The sequence below is a fragment of the Bacillus rossius genome, chromosome 3, assembly GCF_032445375.1.
Source record: "Bacillus rossius redtenbacheri isolate Brsri chromosome 3, Brsri_v3, whole genome shotgun sequence".
Classification (NCBI taxonomy): domain Eukaryota; kingdom Metazoa; phylum Arthropoda; class Insecta; order Phasmatodea; family Bacillidae; genus Bacillus; species Bacillus rossius.
This window is the reverse complement of record NC_086332.1, coordinates 15,313,590-15,333,752: the sequence shown is the minus strand read 5'-3', so window position 1 is coordinate 15,333,752 and position 20,163 is coordinate 15,313,590. Positions and strand designations below refer to the sequence as shown.

The 20,163-nt window shown below is 39.5% G+C and overlaps 1 protein-coding gene across 2 annotated transcripts in view; it reads right to left on the bottom strand.

The window, feature by feature from the left end:
* Positions 1–6,176: 6,176 nt before the first annotated feature.
* Positions 6,177–20,163, bottom strand: part of LOC134530265 (uncharacterized) — a 50,222-nt gene continuing 36,235 nt past the window's right edge. For both annotated transcript variants that reach the window (XM_063364960.1, XM_063364959.1), the window contains 6 exons: positions 19,301–19,578; positions 14,626–14,712; positions 12,788–12,938; positions 10,028–10,167; positions 8,657–8,806; positions 6,177–7,855 (listed from right to left, as the gene is read on the bottom strand). In XM_063364960.1, the coding sequence (XP_063221030.1) occupies positions 7,671–7,855; positions 8,657–8,806; positions 10,028–10,167; positions 12,788–12,938; positions 14,626–14,712; positions 19,301–19,364 (777 nt within the window). In that variant the 5' untranslated portion in view covers positions 19,365–19,578 and the 3' untranslated portion in view covers positions 6,177–7,670. The remainder of the gene's footprint in view (positions 7,856–8,656; positions 8,807–10,027; positions 10,168–12,787; positions 12,939–14,625; positions 14,713–19,300; positions 19,579–20,163) is intronic.

Below are 20,163 nucleotides of genomic sequence, written 5' to 3'. Positions count from 1 at the left end.
TGGAGTGTGGCTGACACTCACAGGAACCGGCTGCCCTTACCAGAGAGACAAACTGTCGTACCGGCCAGCCTGAGATGGGGTATGGAGCAATGACGGAATGAATTAGCGCGGGAAACGGGAGTACCCAGAGAAATCCAAAAAGCTGGGGAAACGTGTTTCCCGCTAGAGTGGCGAGCAGGGCCGACGCAACTAGGGAGGGGGGGGGGGGGGGAAGCGGGGCATACGCCCCGGGCGCAAAGCTGTGGGGGCGCCGAAATCGCTTGCATTGTAATTCCTACTACAACTGGTAACTGGTAAAAAGTTTTTGCATGGAAGTTGCAGTAGCACAGAAACTGTTACATGTAGGTATGGAAAATGCTTAAATAGCACCATTTTCCGTGGGAAAGCCCCCGAACATCCGCTTTATTGGTGTGGTATGTGAAAAAAAAAGATGGGGGGGGGGCGCATGAATCCATTTATGCCCCAGTTGCCAGAGACTCTAGTTGTGGCCCTGGAGGCGAGTAATGTAACCATTCAACCACCGCGCCTTCAAGTTCCTAGTTCTTTTGAGATATTCAAAGTTAATCTAATGATTAAATTATCTAATGGTCTTGGAAGGAGACAACACCAGAAGAAAGAAATCGAATGAAAACCATCAGCTGCCGACAGATGCCGGAAACCGTTCGTTTTACGAAGCGGAGCCGAGCAGTGGCAACACGCTTAAATTCATTGTCGAGGACGCGAAATCCAGACTTAAATCCAGACCTTTACGAAGTTATCAAGACAACCATGGTTCACGGTCCATGTGGATCTTTCAATTCAATTTCACTCTGTATGGTTGATGGTAAGTGTACAAAAAAATACCTCAAGGTATTTTTAAACGAAACTCAAACAGGAGAAGACGGAGATCCCAAGTATCGTAGACGATCTCCAACAGACGGTGGAAGAACGTTCAAACTCAACGGAGTTGAAATCGACAACCGATGAATAGTGCCGTACAATCCCATTCTGTCCCATACATTCGGGACTCATATAAGTATGGAGAGTTGTAACTCTGTAAAATTCATAAAATACATCTATCTGTAAGTATGTTAATAAAGGATCTGACCTAGCAGCGTTTACCGTTGAGGATTTTTATGAAGTGACGAAGTACCAGGCGGGACGTTACGTCAGTAGCTCTGAAGCAGTCTGGCGAATATTTTGTTTTCCTTTTTTGATGACAGGTTTCATTCGGTGATGTATCTTATAAGCGAGTCCTCAGACGGCGGGGATTTCATTTTGTTACTGTTGACGGCGGTGTAAGGATCACCTAGTTTGTCTCATCTGGTGCATTAGTCGCGTAATTACCTGTTCTTGTGAACTCGATGGCATCTTTACCGTCTTTATCGTCGAACAGGAAGGAGGTTGTACCATCGGCTACGGGAACCCTGACGTCTGTGACGACTAAGATGGAGCAGATGCCGTTGGCAAAGACGTCGACAACACTGGAGGAGACATCAGCAGTCGTGGTACCATCGACAGAAGAGAGCTTAATGACTTCAATACTAGCTGTACAGGAAACCAAGATGAACGTCGTTTCGCCCTCGATGGAGACTTCAATGGCTGGTGATTCGACAACAACTAACGAACATTTGTGCCGTTACTATGACAAGAATTTCTCAAACAACAGCAATGCTCGACGGCCCGAATAGATAGAATATGCTAAGAATCCTCCTCGCAAAATGTTCAGCTGTAACCAATGTCGCAAGCAATTTGCAAGGCATGATAAGTTGAAAAGACACTTGAAGACATGCAAAGGTACTGCTGCGCGGCAGAAAGTGAAGGTTTCTATACAACAACGATGCATCGATGTGCATAAGAGTACACCGGGAATTGGTACAACTGCAGTGTCATCAGCATCTGTTTCGGGTTTGTCTTCATCAACTAGACATCCATGCAGCTACTGCGATATGTCGTTCGCATTTACTCATAATGCATGAAGAATCCTTCTCGTATAAAGTTTCGCTGTGATGAGTGGCATGTTTGGTTTACACGTATTGACAGTCTGCGACGTCATGTAAAAAAAATGTAAAGGTAAAGTCCGTGTGCGTACTGCTGAACTACCTGCAGAAATTACGACTCCTCGCTTTAGATTGGAGAGTCGTAAGCGTACAAGCAAGAAAACCGATGTGCAGCAACTGATTGCTATGACGTCTGAACATGAAACTGAATTTAAGACTGTGTTCGTTGCATTACAGGTGAATGATAATGGCTTCCACATGGCGCAGTCTGCATTTCGTGGAACATTGAAAGACTACTATTATCTAAATACGTTAACTAAGTCGAAGGATATTTGTACTTTTCTTGATGATATCAGGCAGAACATAATCCATCAGCTTACTGATGACGTAGCAGCAAACGGTCCTTTAAAATATAACTTGTGGTTGGACTGTATATATGAAAAGCCATATCCGTTCGATGACAAAGTGAAGAAGTGTGCATTCAAGACATCGGCTGCAGTAATTTTCAGTTCTGACGATTTGAAGCAAACTGTTAAACATGGTATCCAGAAACTCTGTCAAGAAGAGGAGGACTATGTCAGTACAGGATCTGGCTGGACTCTGTCTAGTATAAACCGATTGGAGCTACGAATTAGTCATTTCACGCCGATGCAGGAATAAATGTTTATAAGATTGATACCTTTCGCAAGTGTTCCTGTGGTAGAGTAAAAATTATGTAATACAATTTATTTTGTAACAGAAATTGCTGTTTTTTATTTCTCAAAACTGTCACTTTTGTGGTATTTTAATTTTGTTTTACCTCACCGGGTTCAAACCGAGGACTCCATGATGTAATTGCGTTTTATAACTTTTTATTATAATTTGTTTAGTTAATTTTTTTTAAATTTTTTTTTTCAAAATATCTAGCATATAAATTACAGTATTACAAAATGGCGGTCGTAACGAAAAGTGCAACAGTTACGTCTTAATACAAGATGGAATTCGTACCGAAAAGTGTTGCGATGATGACATAGTCAACCAAGATGGCGGGCGTAAGCACATGCAACATTAATAGAATCCAAGATGGCGGCCGTAACGAAAAGTGCAATGGTGGTGTCATAATTAAAAATGCCGCGTGTGACGTAAAACATTTTTATTATTTTTATTGGGAATTTTTAAAAATATATTATTAAATAACTAGTTTACTCTCGCCGGGAATCGAAACCAGGACCGAAATCGGCTAAGTAATTAAATATTTGAAGTAAGTAATTTTGGAAATTTTTTTTATTTTTTTTTTTTCAGAATGTTTTAGTCAAAAATTAAAGAATTTTATTTTTATAGTCGAGGCTGAGGTCAATGCTTCCCACCAGCGGCTTAGGGGCGGTTTGGTCATGGGGAATTTAAGCCATCTCGGGGAATTTGTGTTCTTTCTAACGCAAAAGTATTTTGAGATTTTTTGAATTCTGAATTTTTGAATTTTTCTGGACAAAAACTGGAAACGTTCCCTCAAAACGGGAAATGTTCATTCAAAACGGGAATTTTTCCCGATAAAACGGAATTTTTTTTAGAAATTTTGAGTAATTTTGTGTAATTTTTGCTGAATTTTGAGGAATTTTTGAGTCGAAGATGGCTGCCGTGACGTCACAATCCAAGATGGTGCACCGCCACCTCCACGGGACTGCGGCCTGGCGCCGGAACCCCATTTACACACTACTCAGATGAGTTTTAAAAAATACTGATTGATATAGGTGATGGCATGATTTCGGAAGAAGACGGAAGAATAAAGGTGTCCTGTATTGATTGTGAAACTGTCTCAGATTTAATCATGTTCGCAGGCTTTCACGTCCATTGTCTGAAGTAGCTTGGTTTCTGGGTTGTAGCCGCGTCCTTGGCGAATAATTCACCGACGTTTCGATTGACATTGCAGTCGCCATCATCAGGGAGCAAGCCAAGCTACTTTGTCCCAGATTTAATCACCTTGAGTGACAAATAAGAACCCAATATTGATAAAGCTGGTGACAATTGCAGTTCGTGGTTAAAGGAGAAAGCCATTTTCACACCAACAAATGAACAAGCCAATTGTAATATTGCTCAAGAGACTGCCAAGTGAGCAAGTAAGATATAAATCGGTGGACACAGTAATGGAGGACGAATAAGCAGTCCATTACCCTGTGGAGTTTTAAAACACTCTTAATCCACCCCAGGGATACCACCTCATGTTCTGCAATTCAAGATTGGCACTCCAATAATGTTGCTCCGCAATTTAAATCCGCCAAAATTATCTAATGGGTCCAGGCTTGAAGTCAAGGTTTTACACAAACATGTCATTGAAGCCATGATTTTCACTGGAAAATATCAAGGAGAAACTGTATTCATTCCAAGAATTCCTGTAATTCCATCAGATTACCACTTCGAATTTAAACGTCTGCAATTTCCTATCAACGTTTTTTTTATGCCATGACGATTAATAAGGCGCAAGGACAAGATGGCTGGTATTGATTTAAGAAATGACTGTTTCTCTCATGGTCAACTATACTTGGCATGCTCAAGAGTAAGTTCACCGGACAGCATGGTCATTCTTCAGCCAATGGAAAAAACGAAGAACGTTGTATATAAAGAAGTTTTAAGTATTTAATTTTCTATTTTTTATTATATTAATAATTTTTTCTTTAAATTTAATCTTCTGAATCTGAAAATAAAAAGCAATCCAATCAATAAATATTCATATTTCAAAAGATTTTTGGACCTACAGCTAAAGTGGTTTTTAATTCAATTATTTTCAATAGTCTATCAATAAAATAATTTATTTCTACTGTTACAAATAATATTTATCAATCTTATAATTTTTTAGTGTTAATTTATTGGATACATTTATAAACTGAAACAGGATAAATAGTTTAACTAATATATTTTAATATTTTTCAGGTTTATAATACAGCTGAAACAATGAACAATGTATTTTTTTAAATTTTAATTTACATTTGTTGCATACAAAATTAGTAATCAAAATATTTTTTTAAAACTGTATGAATAATAAAAGTATAACAATAAGAATTGTGTCAAAATAGTAAATGCTAGCATTATGCTAAAACGTTCGTAATTTTAGATTTATAAATATTTAGTCTATTTTCGCTATAACATCTGAGCTGTCAGAAGTATTATCAGAAATTATAAACATGTTTTAAAGTTTAAAAAAAATAACGTGAAATTATAAGGCAGCACTGACTAATGTGAATTCCATGAAGCGAAAGTAGACTACACCACCGAGTTGAATAAAATTAACTTACATTAGCTGTTTGGTAAAGCGAGTAAGCTCAAGTAAGTACATTCTTTCGAATCGGAGCCTTGGTGAATACCAACAACAGTGGTTAGCCTCCACCAGGGACTGCCGTGCTTAAGAAGAAGGGAGAAGCTTGACTTATTAACTTTTTTATCTAACCAATGTTGATTTAGAATTAGTTAATAGAAAATATGTTAGTCGAATTACTGCCTTCTTATCAAGCATGGCAATCGTGATTATTGATGCCTGGGTTTAGGTTGTTCATAGCCAAACTATAGTTTTAAACATTTGATGTGACGAATTTTAAACCCTATGGCATTGATGCTCACGTCTATCCGCCTCCCGCCGTGTAAAATAATGGGAAAGCATCATACGACACAGTACCTCCATGGTGATGTGGAAAGCTGTGCTATTAATGTTTTTAACTCGTGTACATTTATGAGATCCTAATTGGTTATCTGGGTGTGTTAATTTCTTAAAATTCATTTTCGTGATAAATAATTAGGCAGCTAGATGACGAAATTTTATATTTCTCTCGCTTGGCATGTATTTTATGCGAAGCGGACGGGGGACAGCTAGTTATAAAATAAAATTATTTTTGCAGCCAATTTTTATTATTTGAAAAAATAAAATATTTCATTCAAAAGAAAAGGCGTTTGTGGGAAACATCCCTACATAAAAAAATATGTAACAATATTACACAAGCAGCTATTCGTTGTATTAATTTATTATACCACCTGAATAGTTTTGCAATAGTTTTTCACATTTTCAGAGTACTGTTATAATAGATCTTTAAAAAGGTTTTGTCCAAAAAAGTAAAGTTTAAATTATAATTTGGAACCATTTTATGTAATAAATTATAAAAGGATTTAATTAATAAATATTTAAAAACAAAAACACTGTTATTACGTATTGTAGTTAAATAAATAGAACAGGCATAATTTAAAAGAATTCATTTTATTTGTTTAAATATGTTCCAGTACAGCACACCATGTTTTATAAAATAACTTTTAAAAATAAAAGTAGGGCTACACTACACATTTAAAAATGATCTTATATTTAAGTACATGTTATAACCAAAAATTTCTATTTTTCAAGTGATTTAACATATGTGCTACTAGAGAACGCATGTTACATTAACCTTACAATTACACTAATCTATTTTAAACTTAGTACATATGCAATTTCTATCTATGAAGCCACTATTCAACTTAATATATGGGTAGGCGTAACTATCTTTAAGTGCTAATGTTAATGACTTTTTTTGTGTAAATTAGTCATGCGCGTCGTGATCTAATATGTTCCTGGATTTTACAAATTTCCTTTAATGAATGCACGAAGCTTCGGTTGTCTTGGGACAGCTCACACGATCGTTAGTGGCATCGCTTGACTTGATTAAAGTGCATAGATTTATTTTTCCGTGGATTTCTCTTACCCGACCGTTCAAGCCGGGTATATCCTCAACAATCGGCAGAGCGAGTAACTATGTTCTCATCTCGTCTGCCTCATCCTGTCTTCGGATCACTGAAACTATTGCAACAAGATGGCTTCAGTCCAAGAAGCCATATTGTGGCGTATGGCACATCACACATTTATTTTCACTGCGAACACTTCGATGAAGTATTTTAAATTTCCTCGATACGTATTTATTTCAGTTCCTTTAGAAGTGCGTGTTTTTGCAATCGGTTGGCAGACATTATCCGCGCAACGGTCAACTCTGAAGCACTAGCACTACGCGGTGGAACTGTCTTAAGGTTTGAAGTCTGTACAGTTGGGAACACACACACACAACATATACGCGAGTTTCGTGCAATTTTGCGCGTTTCGAGACCTTGAGCTCTAAGGACAACAATGACACGCATGCCATCATGACTCAGTGCCTGACTGCGCATTGCGCCGTGAGAAATACTTATTATATTGAACACATTCCGGCGTAATGAGAAACATTGTAAGTATCAGTGAACCATAACATACATTATTATTTAATCCTAACATTTCACGAAAACAAATAACACTAAAAAAAACTTGCTTGAAACATTTCTGTAAGAAAAATCTAATTTCGAAGGCAAACAAAGAACGCTGGAAACATAGTAACAGGCCGCTATTAAATATATATAAATACATATAAAAACAATTTTGCGGTTGAGACATTATATTTTGTGAAACTTTACCCTGACGAATGATTTCTGGGGGGGAATAAACTGTATTGATCTCAAAATAGTTTCAAATGCATAAATATTTTTTATCAGAGACAATAAAATAATATATGTGTAAGCCCGAATAAGAATAACATTTTTAATTAAACACGATTATTCAGAGGAACAATAAATGTATAGTATCTACGTAAGTATTTCTACATCTATAGGAATAGGTAGGCGGTTGGCTGCGAGGCTTCGTAATGACTGACGACGGCAACGGGGGTCGGCTCCGCATCAGTCGAAGGACGGGGCGGGAAGGGGAGACGCCGCCACGGAGGCCAGCCCGCTGATTGGCGTCTTCGAGAAGACGCTCCTGACCGCGTCAGAGATGGTCTTGAGGACGTCCGGCTCGGCCAGCTTCCACATGACGTCGTAGAACCCGCTCCAGTACCTGTTCGTCATCGCCAGGGCGAAGTTGCCTGCAACACACCCGCCGACTGCGCGTCACAGCTGCAGACGAACACACGGAACTCTGTCGCGCGCTCCAAGCTGGGGCGCCCGTGCCTTCCCCCACCCCCCTAATATAAGGGAAATAAGAAAATTAAATTACAGTGTGTAGTCAGGAGTTTTTCTTTGAATAAAATGATTTAAAAGTCGATATTACGTAGAATTGGTTCAACACTAAAACATGTTTTTATTTTATTTAGAGGAACTAGAACTTATTTATGGTTTCTTATAAGTCGTCATTCGCCTCCCAAAATATTTAAAATATTCTTTAACCAAATATTAGCCCAACCCCCCCCCCTTTTTTTTCCTTTTTACAAACCATAATTTGGGCACCCTAGTCTCCAGGTATGAAACTAAAGGGAAGTGAAACCAAATGGAATATCAAACTGTTAAGGTCTTTCCTCAAAATGCATTTCATTATTTTTTTAAAGATCCGACATGATTTTAATCCGAGCGTTTGAGTATATAATAATTTGTAATAACTTGTGGTCTCAGAATAGAACGAATTCTGAAAATTAACTTTCTTATAAAATAAATGCACAATTATCTGGCGCATGTTTTCATAATACGGAATAACTACGCGTTTAAATCATAATATATAAAGCTATTATTTTAAGTTCACAAACATGTCAATTAATTTTTTTTTTAATCATGATCAGAAAACTTGCGTGGAATTTCGGCAGGACTAACAGCAGCATTCAGTTGCTGTTATCGTTGTAGCTCATCGCTTATGACCCAACTCCCCGGTTTCCAGGGACACAGTCCCTACCCACCTGCTTCCTCGTTGCCCCAGAAGAGCCCCGAGGCGTACGTGTTGAAGTTGGTCACTTTGGGGCTGAAGGAAACGTCCTCCAGCTGCAGGTAGGCGTCGTCTCCCCTCTGCATGAGCACGGCGCTCAGCTTCCACGTGTCGGTGATGTAGCCTGCGGGCACCACAAGTCGGTGAGAACTGCGCGGGGGCTCAACCCTCGGCTGGTGCAGCTCCAGCAGAACCCACAAGCTCACTGGGTGAATCTCTTGAGGGTGTGCAACGGAATACATCGGTAAGGATTACTGGATTGTCACGATGTCTACTTGTAACATGGAATTAAATAACAGCTACAGACTCCAATAGACTACAAATATACTTTCGTTCGAAATATAATCAAACACGAAGATATTAAAAAATATACTATATAAAAATTTAAGTTGATATTTGTCATTAAGATTAAACACATATTAGTATTCTTGTCACGATTTAGGGAAAGCTGTTAAAATTTATTTTAAAAATTGTTCTAAAAACTATTATAACAATTTATTTTGTTTTTATTGTAAAAATTACAATTAGTTTTGTATTCTTATCATAATCTTTGAAAACAGTTGTGTAAATTAAATAATTTTTGTTATAAATTTTCACATTTATGATTTTTTTTGTCTAATTGTTGTGGTGTCACATGCATTGTCACTGTGTGTAGGCTATATCTTAAATTGTATGTTTGTTTAGCAGTGTTTTTATGTAATTATGTGTTTTTGTGTGTTATTGTATGTTTTATAAGTTTAAGTTTTGTGTCAATATATTACAGGCCTTCAGCATTTAGATGGTTCATAAAACCAACCAAAATAAATAAATTAAACTCATCGTAAATTCGGCTATGTCCATCATATTTAAAGGTCACGTCTGGATCATCGTGCTGGGATAAGGGTGTGCTAATTACTTTAAAACTGAATATGTGCATTTTATTTTTCACCAAGTTGTAACAAACTTTCAAAGAAATTGGTGGTAAAGACCCTCAAATAAAATATGTCATTTCGTGGCTTCGAAGCTCCGTCCTCACTATCATACCTCATTTTTGCACCGTAACATTTTTCTCACACAGTATTTATTCCCAATATCTCCGACCCTCGCATTTACCCAAGAAGACAAAACATAGGCGCACTGAGTTTAATATGTGTTTCATGACAAAATTTTCATTTTCGCAGTTGTAAAACTTGTTAATGATTGTACTGAAACTAAACAAAAAAATCTGCTACAAAATTGTTTCTTTATATTATTTATTTGAAATTAAAATAAACATGAGCTGAATAGTCGTTCTGCGGTAGTGTTGAAAGAAACCCTTTTCTGCGAGGTAGCAAAGGTTCGTCGCTTACCCCTTCGTTGAACTCACCGAGGCTCATGTTGAACTTGCCGCTCCAGTCGACAGGGATCAGCAGCCACTCTCCCTTGCACGTGTACAAGCCCTCGTAGAACAGCTTCGGGATGGAGACGCTCGCCTCGATTTTGAAGTTGGGACCACTCAGTTCCGTCCTGCAACCACTCAGTTGTTAGTGCTGGTTGGTGAACAGACGGGCGCCGGAGAATTTTTTGTTTGGATTTTACAGGAAACCAGACTCATGAACCAAAAAGGACAATTCGCGGGTGCGCGGGAAAAAGGGATATGTCAAAATTACTTAAATTAAGATATTAAACATTTAAATTTCTTCCAATTATGCAAGATCAGTAATTAATCATTCCAAAAGTTCAGTGCCATAGCATTACACACAAGGGTGCTAGACTTAACCCATTTGGACCAATTTGTAGAGATTAATCTCCTTTATTTCATACCATAAAAAACCATTTTTGCCAATATTTGACTTATCCCCTTATTTCCGCGCACCCGCGAATTATTACATCGTATGATACACTTCTTCCTATATTCACTGGTAAGTACTTGAAATGAGTAGTTTTGAATTTGCAAAAATAAAAAATAAAAATAAAAAAACTCATGAATTTAGAATAGTAGAAAAAAATTTTTTGTTACAAAAAATGTTATAAGAACACATAAGCATCGATTGCAATAGGTCGAAATAAGCAACTGTCAAAATCTTTATGTAAAAAGTGCGTACGTTAGCCTACCTACTAAAATAATTAAGTAACTCTGTTATACGTTGATACAGCGTTCCTCCAAATGAGTCCCGTTTATTTAATAAATTACACAACTAAGCCACGTGATGTAAAACGATAACTTTACTTTCTAAGCGCAGCGACCACAGTAAACGTCGCTGAAAACTGTTAGGTTTTCATGGTAGGGTGGTTCTGTCGGGTCGAAATAACGCCCTTGCCCTAGGTTAAGTGAAAATTATCTTAACAAGGCTAGAAATCGAATCCGGAACCTATTTCTCACCAACCAGTAGTCGTGGATTCTGGATCAAAGCCGAAACTTGTAAGTATATTTTCTTCTGTCTAAAGTTGAATTATGAGAGTTTAATCATATTTTTGAAAGCTAGCCTGATTTATAATGTTTCGTTTTAATTCAAAAGGTAACCGCATAAAACGAGCAACGACAGATTTTTCTGGTTAGTAATTAAAAAAAATAGGAAGAAGGTTCGTGATTATTTTTCCCAAGAGCTTGCAAAAAGAATAAATTTAGTCAATAAATTAAAAATAAATGATATGTTAGAATAGCCAGTCACAGTAACAGGATTTTGACGTCTGAACGAAGAGCGTTTGCTTTGCGTTAACCTGCACACCGGCGCCAAAACTCGCTAGACCACTTTTTATAGTGAATGAAAAGAGCAATTTAGTTGTCGCGTGCCTCGTAGGCCAACAATTTTTTCATCTACATGCCACGCACCTATTTCCCTCACGACAAAGTTTTTTCATGACGTCGTAAATTCTATTTAAATACATTCACACGTGGCACGTTGCAAAGCTTGCTTGCCTATTTTTAAAGACTTGAAATGATAAATGAAGATTTGTACATCACACCTCTACAACGGATGTTATTATTTTTTTTTTTTTGCGAAAATTAGGACTTTCATTGCTCTGGAATACATACTCTTGTAAGAATGTACAAGATATAAGAAAACAATTATTTTAATTTAAGTTTTTCACATTTCTTTTGGAATCGTTTAATGAACTGACTCAAAGTGTAGCTATTATTAAGTCATTAAAACAAACATTTTTAAGTCGAATTCGGCTTCGTTACTTATTTTTTGATGAAAAATAATCAATTTTCCCAAGAAATATGACCGATTGAAAAAGGTTTTGAATATTTTATATTTAAAGTATTTTGTACCTGAGATAAACTTAAATCGGTAACAGGCAAATTCATGTGTTCTCATGTTGCAAATAACTTACATTACGAAACTTGGACACGAAATACAACGTAGAATTATTTAAAATAATGCCTAGCGTGATAACTATACGAAAATTGTCTTTTCGGCTTCATTTCTTGAAGCGAATCAGACGTAGTTTCCACACCCGCCGCTAGCATTCGCTGCAGTAGCAACTACGTCGACTATCGAATAATTAGGCTATATATGCAGAGCGAGTGGTTAAACTATATACTGAAACGGCTTCGATAAGATCGTAAAGGAGTTGAAGATATTAAATCCCGTTTTTAACTTAGATTTTCAACAAGGGATTTTGTTAAAATACTGCCCAGCTTTTTAAAATTCATCGAACAATTAAAACTATAAAAATTTCCCTATGTCTCTGTAAACTTTTGTTCAAGCCATCCGCCACATTTCCGATCCTTGACTGTCATCACATTCACGAAATTAGGTACTCCTACCAAATGCAGTATACCGAGAGCTGAGATGTTAAACATAACCAACCCCTTCCCCCCTCCTCCTCCCCCCATCAACATGGCGTGTGAGATCGAGCTGTAAATAAATGAACGCTAACTCTGGAACTCAGTAGTGTAAGTCAAGAATTTTGCAAATTTAAAATTATCATTGCAAATAAATATTTGAATGTTTAAGATCAATAATATGTAGCTAACTCAAAACTGCAAAAAAAAAAAAAAAATTGTTTCGGAGCTTTAAAATACGTGAATGTCACCATCTAGGTTTTTTTTTTTCCTGTGTCATATTCTTCCCCCCCCCCCCCCCCTTTACAAGCAATAGCTGGGAACTAGAAAGTTGTTCCGTAGACGCACTCTCACCTGACGTCGAGGACCTTGGTCTTGGACAGTCCGTACAGGGTGGCGTCTATGTGGTCCAGCGTCGCCTTGATGGCCGGGCCCGCCTCGTAGTTGAAGGTCAACTGCTTGAAGCTCAGAGGGTCGAAGGACTTAACTCCGAACTCGGGCAGCCCTGGGGAGGGGGGAAGAAGCGGTGTTGTGGCCGGGGTCGGTGACCACCTGCACTCTGTCCAGTCGCGCGGGACTCTCCAGAGCACGGACGGACGGACGGACGGACGGACGGACGGACGGACGGACGGACACGGACCGGCGTGCGCGAGCCGCGTCCGTCGCTCGACCGTGCCTCTTTGGCCGCTGGAACCGCCTCGAATAAATCCGCGCGTCATGGTACGCGGTCGAGGCTAGAAATACTCGCACGTATAGCTTTTGTTTGTCCCGGTTACAATGCAGTGTATGTTTGATGTTTCGTGAAAAGTAGATTGTAATATACTTATTCCCGTTAGAATTACCGCTTTGCATTAACAAATTTTTAACAAAATGTTGAAGTATGGTTAATAAATACCATCCGATTTTGACAGTTCTGATTGCTATTTATTTCACCAAACGAATAGAGGTTAAAGAATTATCTCTCTCTCTCTCTCTCTCTCTCTCTCTCTCTGTCTCTCTCTCTCTATATATATATTACTCTTTATATTATATATTATTGTTTCCATTACGAGAGCCATAAGTAAATTAATTTAAAAAAACTCTTTGAAATTAATAATTTGATTGAAAACTGGATGTATGTAGTATCTGAATACTAGAACAGCTCTGAATAATTGTTTTTCATTTATGAAAAGTAAAGTAGATGAACTTTTTTTATTTGAGAAGTTTCATTCTAAAATAAATTCTACACACTTGAGAACTATTAAACTATGAATAACGACATATACGACATTGCAGAACAGCGTAAAAATGAATGCCTATTTTTGAAAATGTGAAAATTGTAACCGATAACAAACAACATTGAGTTTGCACTCGTGTTGTGCACTGATTTTTTTTTTTTTTTTGTCATTCAGAAGATTCCACCCAAAATATTTTTTTGTAAATGAATAAACCAGCAAACAATTTTTGCGATAAATTGCTTTCACTACAACGAGTGTCAAGTTCATATGAACAAACATGTTTTCATCCGAAACTTTGCCTGTGATGAAATTGTGTGTCGAAATTATCACAAAGTTTAAGCTAAGAGTTTCATAAATAAATAAACACAAATGAAACAAAGAAAAATATTCACCGAATTTAAAAGAACAATTCTCAATGATTTCTGATGATAAAAATTAAAAACAATCAAAGACATAGAAATTTCAATAAATTTATCGATAAAATACATGCAATTGCGCAACACGTATTGCTTGAAAAAATTCTGTATTTTGAAATAAAATATTTCTTCTTAAATTCTACAAAAATAAATCGTTTAACAAAAAGGAAACTGCACTACTTCAAGCAGCCTATCCTTTTTCACAGAACATCATTTTGACGCTACTTTACAATTTAAATATACAACAACTAGCAAAGAAGTTTCAAAATTGCGTACAGGACCTTTTTTCTGTACAATTTACTAACGCTTGATTAAACATTGCTTATTTAAATAATTTGCTTTTCCCAAGTAAAACAGTGCACAGTGAGGCAACGCTCAAGCCTGTTCTCATGAACCTTGTGAGTTGTTTTATTTTATTTGATGGACGGGAAAAAAAAGTGACTTGGTGCTTATACGATTTAGTTTTTAATAAGAACCAGGCGCGTGAGGGAACTACGAATTGACGACAGCCACGTAATTGTTCGTCGAAATCCGGAACTCTGCAGTGTGTAGAGCTCACCTTTGCTGAATCTTCCGATGACGTCATTCTGCAGATAGTTCTTCAAGCACGCGCTGTCGTCCAACTTGCACTTGTAGCCTTCCAAACCTGCAAATACAAGCCGCTGCTTCACGGGTCGACAAGCCCTCAGCCCTGAGACTGTAACGCAGTCGGGTGCACGCCTACCTAGCGAGGGGGCGATGCGTTCTGGGTTCGAGTCCCGGACATGGCGTGGCAGTGAATTCGTGTCGTGTCAAATGTCCAATAAAAAGCCAAGTTAGTGAAACTGCCATTATAAAATCCAACCCGGACAAAAAAAAACCCAGCTAAGAGGCCCGCCTGGTCAGGGGTGTGTTTTGTGCTAGTAATACGGGATGATAGGTGCGACGCTCGTTAGTTAGTGTTTCCAGCACAGTATCGCCTCTAAGCGCAATACTGCGGGAAAACGATCAGTCTTCTGGTCGTGCATAGGCAACTATGAAATATGAGTGATAACCGCAACATTATATGGTGGAGAAATTAAAAAAAAAATTATGCATATATAAAGGTGTAATGAATCTGTGAGTAATTCCTAGAATCTGCACCGGGTCATTTTCACTCTTCTAAACGTACAGTTATAAACTTAATGCAGAACTACTCATACACCCTTTGCGCATTCTTAAATGCTTTTCGTGAACTAACACCACTCGGATACCTTAAGCAGTTTTTAAATCGCGTGTTTTTTTTATGTGTAACATCATTGCTCTCGATATAGGGCACTTAGTGGGAGTAATTTTGTGAATGCGGGACGGAAGTCTATAAAAGCAATGGGTAGCCACGGTGCTGCCATCTGTGGCGGATGGCGCGAACCAAAGATCACAATGACAAGGGAAACTTTATAGTATTTACTGTTTAGTGAATTTTAACAAGATGAGCAGTATTTTAATAAATATTCCTTATCGAAAATCAGGTCCGAAGTCAAGTTGTACATTTTTTTTCAAGTTTTTTTCCCCCGCTTTATTGGAGCCTTTTCGTTAATAGTTTAAAATTTCTGTTTGCAAATCGAATGTTTCAGTAGTCGACTTAGCTGCTCCGGCAGCTAATTCTAGCGGTGGGTGCGGAAACTATGTGTGATTCGCGTCCAGAAATGTAGTTGAAAAGACAATTTTCGTATATTTATCACGCTCGGCATTATTTTAAAGAATTCTACGTTAAATTCCGTGTTCAAGTTTCGTATTAGAAGTGTAACTGCATCACGGAAACAAATGAATTTGCTCGTTTCCGAGGTTTGATGTTTCCACATCTCTGGCGAGTACTGAAAAACTCCCTCGCCGCATGTGTGCCCGGGTAGGCGGGCTCGTGGATGATGTAAAATCACCAAGAGCCAAACATTGAAAAAAAAAAAAAAAAGAATCCTGCGGTAAAAAGGCTGTGATTATTTTTGCAAGTGGCAAACGTGGCGGACGTTTCCATCTCACCAGTGCATGCGGTCGCTGCTTCAACTGACTACGTCCTACTCCGTCACCTTGCTGTGATGACTTGGAAGTCGACGGGATGCTGAATTCTGATTGGCTGGCTAACCTTTGAGCGTCGTCTCGGCCAACACAAACCCGTGTTCGTGGCTGAGATGAAGAATGCGTGTCTCTGGTCCCGCCCCTCTCCCCAGTTGTTCGCGCGACACTGCAGTGCGAGCTCGCCCGGTAAAACCGGCTCGAAGGACGTTGCACTGACTCGCCGCTTGTTCGTGACATCGACATCCACACTCCTTCGCATGGCGTGACACTTCTTGGTATCAGAAAGGGCATGTGTCGTTTTGCCTAAAGGCGTTTTGCCTAATTTTAGGCAAAACGCCGTTTAGGCAAAACGCCGTTAGGAAAATCGCCGTTGGCCAAATAGGAGTTAGGCAAAACGCCGTTAGGCAAAACGCTTTTTCCTCTTTTAGGCAAAACGCCATTAGGCAAAACGCCGTTAGGCAAAACGGTATTAGGCATATCGCCGTTAGGCATATCGCCGTTAGGCAAAACGAGGTTTTGTCATCATTGTAACATTTTAGGCATATCGCCGTTAGGCATATCGCCGCTAGGCAAAATTCCGTTAGGAAAATCGCCGTCAGGCAGAACTCCGTTAGGGAAAACGCCGTTAGGAAAATCGCCTTTAGGCAATTCGACGTTAGGCAAAACGCCTTTAGGCGAAATGACTTTAGGCAAATCGCCGTAACGAATTCATGTTTAGGCAAAATGCCTTTAGGCAAAACGCCTGTTACTGAAACGATATTCAGGGAATTCTCGGCTTCGCAGGCATCCGTTTCACGCTTGAAAGCAATTACCAATTATGTTTCCTAGTACGTTTTCAGATGTTTTAAAATAAACGCCATTTCACTACGACAGAGGCTAAACAAGGGGTGGGGGGGTGGAGAGAGACTGGTTATCAGTGTCTGCGGACTCGAACTATGCAAACGAGAAAGTCTTGCAGCAGCGTGCGAGCGGAGCGGCCCCGCGGTAATGCCGCGGTGGCAGAGACCGCGACTCCCCCCCCCCTGAGGCACGATCCCGCGAGGGTTTCACACTGCCTTCTGCGGCATGTCGGTGAAGGTACATCGCGACGCACGGTCCTGCGGTCTGACTGCGAACCAGCATGCGGTGTGCGTTCCGTTATGCTCCGCGAGACTCGTGAGCCGCGGTATAAACCAGTGACGTCAAAGACAATCAACCACTGGATAATTAACTGATAAACTAAATATACGGTACTTTTTATTTTAGATTTTATCTTTATTTCGTGCATTTAAACTATCGGGGATTTTTCTGATGATTATTTAATTCAAAGATGGAGTAAAATAAATTTGTGTCGTCAATGTCGCAATACCCGTGTAGTTCCATTGCAAACGTAAGACCTAACCTCAAATACTGTTTACGTTGAACTTCATTGTAAATAGGTCTGGCTCAATGACAGCCCCAGACATAATAAAAAGAGAATCGTGCCACTAAAATTTCACATTATTTAAATCTTATTAGGGTTAAATTACATCGCTAACCTCTTGTTCGTCTCATATCACCTACTGATACACACGTGGTATTTCACGTTGCACCGGTGCGATATGTACCATCCGAAATTGGTGGTCGTACTCGAAGGTTACGGTACATACCGTTAGAACGTAATCAATGGTCGGAGTTAAACGAAAAATGTTTTGTTCGTAATCATGCGGTGATCTCCGCGACCCTCGATGTGATGTGTGCTCGCAACCAGCCCGCCGGACCCGGGTGGGAAACCAGTACCTGCCTCACAGCGTCCGCTATCAGTCTGCTTGCGTCTCATGGCGGGAACGCCGCAACTGGTTTGTCCTTAGGAAGCCCGCCGCGTTAGACCGCGCTGTCGTCGTTTTGCTGACAGAATGTGTGGTTGGTCGCATCGCTGGATTCGCCTGTGTCTCTGCGTTGTCGTTGTGTTGACCGCGTTATATGTTTAGTATCTCAGTACGTTTGTCGCGGCGTTGTCCAAGGTCATTTATTTACTGTTCTTGATGCAACTTTCTCGTCGAAGTCAGCCCACCGCGTTTGTCTACATTGTGACACACAAACACACACACACACACACACACCTATTCCTTTCACGCAATTCTCTGTGCTCTCTATGCATTTAACTTTTTGGCATCGCCCGATTTTTTTCTTCTGTGTGTTTGCGTATCCATCTTTTCGGTCAATTATTGAGGTTTCTCCATGCCATACAGTGTAACCAGCGATGGCTCAAAATAAAACTTCCCCGTTATAAGAATCATTTGAAAAAACCTTCTTTAAGTGTAAAATACCTGACCCAGCCTAGAATCGAACCCGGAAACTTAAGCTCACTCGCCGCATTCTCTAACTGTTCGAAAACAGCGCACTAACGTTTTTAACGTATTAATAAGTATTTTGAACTATCTTTGTAACTATAAGACGTACAACTTTAAATTATGTCTAGCTATACTATTTTTAAACATAAAGCTACAATCTTGGTACAAATTAATGATTGGGTGTAGAGAACAGCCTATTATTCACTAAAAATATATGAAATTTTAATCATTTTTTCAAATCAGTGTCATTTGAATGCGAAAGTATTAAAAGCCGCTGCACTGAAGACCTCTGCTGAGACAGCCATCAATAACTAATTAGCAGTTTTGGGCCAACATTCGTGGCGTTTGCTACAGTCTAAATGGTTGCCAGTTTGAACCACGGATAAGGCATGGATGTACGCGTGGTGTCTCAAAAAGTAATATTATGTATAGTTTAACTTGGAAGCCACCCGTTTCCAATTAGTAGAGACCTGCAAAATTCGCGGATTCATCAGGTGATAGGCTAGAATTCAAACACATATACCTCTCAGATAATTTTGCTACTGGCTTACTGTTCATCTTGACGAATCTCAACCAATTATAAACCCTCAATCAAAGAAAGATCGAATCACAGACAAACCAATTGAGACAACTTACAAGTCAACAACCAATGAACTTGCGTTATTTGCCCAGTGTACAGGAGAATGTGCAGTCTATCATGGAAACCATCGAAACCGCGAATTTTGCAGGTCTCTACCAATTATTACAACTGCGTTGAAGTGTTTATATTTAGTATTAATAATTTGACTGATGACCCGCTACAGTAAGTCGCAACTGAAACAGCCGGTACAGTCCTTCTGGTGGTGTGGTGCGCTGGTGCACACCCATGTTTTCTCCGCGGGTAGTACTTACCGAAGGCGCTGGCCGCCGCCAGCAGCAGCAGCAGCGGGGTGAAGCGGGCGAGAAACAGCTGCATGGCGTCAGGTGGTTGGCTATCGGCCGGAGTGTTGTAGGGTCTCTGGTGTCGGGGCTGCTTTTATACCGGCACGAACCCCCTGCGACCTCGCTGCACTTGGGCCGGCGCCGCCCTCTCTATCCCGCCCCTCGTGGGAGGGGGTGTCGTTCCCCCCACCCCTCCGTAACCCCTCTCCTCGAGGGGTTACGTTACCGCACCTCAGAAAACTCGTCCGCTGCAAAAATGACCAAACAAAGCTATCATACAACTACTTCTGACGGGTCCCTCGGAGGCCTTGGATAGCTACAAGGCGGAATCGTTGACGTCAATGATGCTAACTGGAGACCACTGCGTGGTTGGTCGAAAAACAACTGCCAACCGCCGCCTTCACGAGATTCCTGGACTCGCCGGACGCACTGGTTCGCTGGTTGCGCTGCAGAACTGGCTATCTCCAACACTGAGGCGAACCAGCATTCCCAAACAGAAGTATCAACCCTAGTGTCCTCCTTGATCAATTTAGTACATTTGGTAAATAAATGTAATTAAAAATGGGTGCATGTACTTAGGTACGCGCGTCAGAAGTTATACTTCTTTGGCATCAATAAAAAATAGTTTTTAATTGCATGCAAAAAATAAAGGAAATAAATTTGTAACGATTCATAGATTGGTTTTCAGAGAGAGAGACATAAATAGAGAAATAGAGGCCTATTGAATGTCTATAAAACTAACTTTTTTATGAGAGCAGATTTTCATGGAATAAATCATGAAATCATTCAACGATAAAAGCTGTTTCTTTAATGAAGCGGACGGGTTCGCCCCA